The 5,199-nt window shown below is 33.1% G+C and overlaps 1 protein-coding gene across 2 annotated transcripts; it reads left to right on the top strand.

The window, feature by feature from the left end:
• The first annotated feature begins 1,130 nt into the window (after positions 1-1,130).
• Positions 1,131-4,431, top strand: LOC107018972 (DNA-directed RNA polymerase III subunit RPC4-like). Of its 2 annotated transcripts, XM_015219565.2 has the most exons (10): positions 1,131-1,311; positions 1,380-1,438; positions 1,528-1,588; positions 1,679-1,718; positions 2,837-2,929; positions 3,009-3,055; positions 3,174-3,234; positions 3,419-3,510; positions 3,589-3,807; positions 4,101-4,431. In XM_015219565.2, exons 1-10 carry the CDS (start codon positions 1,270-1,272, stop codon positions 4,239-4,241), a joined length of 855 nt encoding a protein of 284 aa, XP_015075051.1. In that variant the 5' UTR covers positions 1,131-1,269; the 3' UTR covers positions 4,242-4,431. The 2 variants fall into 2 exon arrangements, with proteins under 2 accessions (XP_015075051.1, XP_027772760.1); XM_027916959.1 differs by lacking the exon at positions 1,380-1,438 and having other exon boundaries at positions 1,134-1,311; positions 4,101-4,410.
• Positions 4,432-5,199: the final 768 nt, after the last annotated feature.

Below are 5,199 nucleotides of genomic sequence, written 5' to 3'. Positions count from 1 at the left end.
CTATTCAAGCTAAATATGCATTCTTTTTCATTTCGATAGCATTAAAATTTTTCACTCATTGCCTCCATTCTTATACATTAGAAACTATTTATTAGAATTGAAAAAAAATTAACAGACTTTTAAACAAAAAATTCTATTCATATTTTTTTCGTCATTGGAAATGAAACTTCTTCGAGATATTTGAGACGTAAATCAATATAAGAAAGAAGAGGAAAACAGAGAAAGAGAGGTGGAGGGAGTGTGGTGTGCGTGCCTGTGTAAAAAAAAAGAAGATAAAAATTGTGAAAGAATAATATGATAGAAAGAGAGAAGAAGACGATTGTCCTTCTTCTTTTTTGTTAATTAATTTTTTTAAAATTAATTTAGGGGTATAAATTAAGAAAAAAAAGAAAAAATATTATTTTTAATAAATTAACGCGCTCAAAGAAAGTGAATTACACGTTTTTGCCATGTCAGCATTTTGTGTCTAATAGGAATGACTTTTGAACAAATAAAGCGTTCAATTGGCACAAAAATTAGTTGAAGTGTCTAAATAAATTATGCGGATAACTTTGAGTGGCTGCAGATGACTTAAGCCATATTAATAATATGTTAATATCAGTTTATAATATTTCTAAAATAAAGTTTATTTTTAGTGGATACTGGGTAATTTCTTATGAATAATAATTCTCTTTTCAATTCTTAAAAATTGGTATATATAAGTAAAAATAACTTGTATTTCTGTAACATGAATTTTTATTATTATTGTATATATCTAAGTGTTAGAAATGTGTTACCAGCATAAGCTAGTGTTTGACCTTAAATTTCTAAATATTCTTGACAAATAATATTTGAGCAAAGTTTTTGGTTAGATTAATTCATGTCTTCGCCCCAAGTTTTCCCAAAATATTTGGCTATATAAAAAATAATAATTAAAAAAATATATCCATAAGTTCTAAAAACTATTAAAAATACCTATAAATTTGTATTATCTATTTATATCGAATATGTTGGGTTAAATATAAAATATAAAACTTTTGGGTGATTTCAAGTTTTTTCTTTTTTCCTTTTTTTTTTTTATTTGGGAACTTGAATTTTTGGCGAATAAATTTGCCAAATAGCCAATTTTATTTGGGGCCAAACAGGTTGTAATTATGGTTAACTAGTTAAATGAAGGAAGAAAACAAAGAGGGTGCAGGATTATGAAAAAGAGTGTTATTTAAACCCTACTATTAGCCGTTCTACAGAACCTTTCTCCCAATTAACATTTACATTGTTTATTGTTTTGTGATGATGGATTCAGATTCTTTTGCAACGAAAGCACCTAGAAAGGTAAAAGCTTTTCAATATTTTCTGCAAATTAATTTTATGTGTAATTGATTGATGATTGATTTTTGTAGATGAGATTTGCACCCAAAGGTCCTCCTCGTAGAGCGCAGAAAACTGTTCTGCCCAAACCGTAATTATATATATGTTTTGAAACTTGTTCAAATCCCCAAACGACGGTATTCAGTTTTTCTTATTCGATCGTAATTTTGGTACTTGCAGAGAAAACGTTGAAGCTGATGTTGATGCCGCTAAAGCAGAGGAATTGATGCAGCGCTTCAATGTATGTATTATTTTGCCATTTCGTTTGTCCTGTATGTATTATTTAACAAATTGGTATTGATTCTCATTTTAATTAATTTAATTATTGTAGGAAGCATCTGCAAAAATTAAACATAAAGTTGAAAAGAAAGGTACGCCGAAATTTATTGTTTAGTATCTGAAAATCCAATCACCGATTAACAAGTTCTCTGTTGTTATACTCATTCTGAATCCTGTCCTTTATAACCTATGGAAATAATAAGATAAATAATACTACCTACCATTAGACGCATCTAATATTGGAAAATAACAATTCAGTGTATTCAATACCTTTTCCATCCTCTAGGGGTATGTTAATCAATTAATTACATTTTTATTTGGAATGGCAGCTGGGCGGCTTTAAAGCTATGTGGGGCAGTTAAGTGGGTATGAGACGGGGAATATTATGCGGGTGCGGGGCGTTTGGGTGTCTCCTCCCTTCTTGTGCTCTACTGCTGCTTGTTGATAAAATTCTCAAATAACATGCAAGTTTTCTTCCCTGTATCATTTTATATTTCACCTGCCAGAGATTTTGGAAAAGATCTATATGCATCTAGCTATGGCTGGTACTTTGAAATTTTTCTGCTGCACAAACTATCAGGTGAAAACATTCAAATTTTGGAGAAAAAGGTCTAAAATCCGGTGATGAGCAAAAACTTATTTGATAAAGGCCAAACAAGTAGATTTAATAAGTATTTATGATTTCAGGAGGATGAAAAACTCATATTTTTGAAGCCCTAATGTGACAAAACAGAGATCGTTAACTTGTTTCAACTTTTCTTCCAACATCAACATGCGAAATTCAGATTTGCCTTTAATTTGTTCATGTAAAATCATTAATATCTCTCGTTAGTTAAACAAATTTCATGGTATTCTAACAATGTAGTTTAAACTTCAAATTCGATATTCCACGCTGTTCTATAATGTCAGCCATGAATTTAATGACAATATGACTTGCTTTGTGTATGTAGCAGTAGTAATATCTTAAGTGGGGCAGAAGGGGGCGGGTTTATGCGGGACTGGTTAAAAATTGAAAAAAATGAAATGTGTGGCATCCCTAATTTTTACTTCTTAATGGTTTTAGGAACATCCCTCCCATTTGTAAAAAATGACCAATAAAAATATGTATGTTATGATTTATTGAAAGGGTTGTTTGTCAATAATTGTGCTATCAATACTACTAATAACAGAATGACAATTCATATAATTTTTGTTCCTGGAATTTTTCTAGGGCCTACTCAAGTTGCATTTGGTTATGGAGGTTCATCATCTTCATTGAAATCATATGGCCATTATACCAAGGTTTCTGGATCAATGTCCGATGGAAAGTATTTTCTCTAATTTCCTTTCTTTCTGCTATATGGATGTATTGCACTTTGTTTGACACAATGCAGGTTCTGCAGGTGGTATCGGTGGGGAGCGAGTGCAGAAGGAATACACCGAGCCATGGGTTGGTTCTAAAGAATGCCCTTTTGTATTAAGTTTCTAGTTTCCCTGGCTGAATTTCCTCTTAATTTCCATGCAAGCTTTCTTCTGCCTGAAATTTTGTCTCCCACTATGTATCTCAGGATTACTATACCAACTATCCTGTAACACTTCCCGTGAGGAGGCCCTATTCAGGAAATCCAGGTAAATTCAGCGAATGCTTTAACAACCAAATTGCCAACTTCCAGGAAAAAAGACAAAGTGCACTTCGTATTGATGCGTGAAAAACCTATTAATTGATCTCTTTCCAATTCTGGTTGTGACTTGCATATTTCTAATTCTTTGATATGAAGATCATTACCATTGATATGTACCTTTTACCCTGCAGAACTTCTTGATGAGGAAGAATTTGGGGAAGCTTCCCAAAGCTTGACTTATGATGAGAATTCCATAAAACCAGCGATGGATCTTGGTCTAATGGTTAGTAAAGTGGTTGATGGTTTGACTTCAGCTTATTACTAAGTAATTTCCATGAATCCTTACGTTAATTATTGGTAGGAGGAGAATCTGGAGGAAAAGATGTTCTTGGTGCAATTACCAACCATGCCAATGTTGAAGCAATCTATTAAAACAGAAGGCAGTGAGATGGCAAACAGCTCGAAGCCTTCAAAGGCTAAGGCCTGCAGTTTGAATGAGTTACCTGCAGGATTGATGGGTAAATTGTTAGTGTACAAAAGCGGCGCTGTTAAGCTGAAGCTTGGTGAAACACTTTTTAATGTAAGTTTGCTTCATTATATGATTTTCTTAAGGCATATGTTAGTTTAGATACAAGTCAGATTATTTGTCCTTGCGGAAAAGCTCCCACCTTTTTTTGCTCCCTTAGTGACTCGATCCCACGAACTTTAAATAAAAAAGAGAAACTCTCTATGCTGATGGTAAATTACTTAACACATTGAAACACTGATCTTGTAACTGTTCATTAAGAAAATGCTAATTTATTCAAGTGCATTATTGGTAGAAATCTATGTGGGTATTGTTATTGGCATCTGACATCCCGAAATGGTCTGCAGGTTTCTCCAGGTATGGATTGCTCGTTTGCCCAGGATGTTGTTGCGGTTAATACAGAAGAGAAGTATTGCTCTAACATTGGGGAGCTCACTAAGCGTATCATTATAACACCAGATGTGGATTCACTCTTGGATTCTTTCTGAATGTTGGTGTAGTTGCTATTTATTATGCTTTAGTTATACATATAGCAATTAGCTATTCTTATTTGAAGTTAGCACAGGTCTATACCCCTTGTAAGTACTTATTTAGCCGTTTTCAATGATGAACAATTAGCATAATACATGAAAATTGTTTGTTCTTTCATAAGACTAATATCCATGTTTGAGGTTTGCATTTACTGCGTTAATCAGTTGATATTGCGCCAAATATATGAAGTCACTCCTACCATTTGGCTAGGTTCTCAATTTTTATTCAATGATGAATGAGTAGATGGTGAAATTTAGTTTTCAAGAGAAAGGTGATGGTGATGATAAGTTTGTGATTGATGACATTCATAGATTATATCAGTAGTCGTATTTGGTATTCGTAAGTTCTCTATTCTTAAACAACTGGATATATACTTGTAATTGCAGTGCACCGGAAGGAAAATGGAACATGTCTAAAGAATCCTTACTGGTAGGAATTTTTTTTTCTGGAGTTGGGAAATCAGTTGAAATGAGGTGTATCTCGTATCTGATTTTTATGTGAAGAAATACAATATAGTTAGATGTTACTGCACCATAAGGATCAGTGCTTCTTTCAATAAGGTTGCTGTTGTTTCATGGCCACTGGCCAGCATTGTAGAACCTGCATAGGGTTGAACATATATTTCATAAACTACATTTTTAATCACAAACACATGGTGTCCATATCCCACATTGCTCACCTTTGTGAAATTCAGGGATGATTCCTTGTGTTTGTGAAATTAGCTTACTACAAATTCTGCTTCATACCACAAGGCAAAGGATTCCTTCGAAATCAAGGAAAATATTTTTCAAATTCTACTTCATCCTTTTTTTTTTTCTCACACTACTCATACCCAGTATCCGACCCTCCTTGTTAAAAAAAAAACTAACAATTTTAAAATTTCAAATGTATTTTATTCTTACCCCCCCCCCCCCC

Source organism: Solanum pennellii, chromosome 5, assembly GCF_001406875.1.
Source record: "Solanum pennellii chromosome 5, SPENNV200".
NCBI lineage: Eukaryota > Viridiplantae > Streptophyta > Magnoliopsida > Solanales > Solanaceae > Solanum > Solanum pennellii.
This window is presented reverse-complemented; position numbering and strand designations above follow the sequence as displayed.

What these genes read in the sequence shown, in the direction of transcription:
- LOC107018972 (XM_015219565.2), top strand. Translation starts at nt 1,270, where the DNA reads ATGATGGATTCAGATTCTTTTGCAACGAAAGCACCTAGAAAG. An exon ending in AATTGATGCAGCGCTTCAAT is followed by an intron (nt 1,589 to 1,678) that starts GTATGTATTATT and finishes TAATTATTGTAG; the next exon opens with GAAGCATCTGCAAAAATTAA. An exon ending in TTGGTGAAACACTTTTTAAT is followed by an intron (nt 3,808 to 4,100) that starts GTAAGTTTGCTT and finishes AATGGTCTGCAG; the next exon opens with GTTTCTCCAGGTATGGATTG.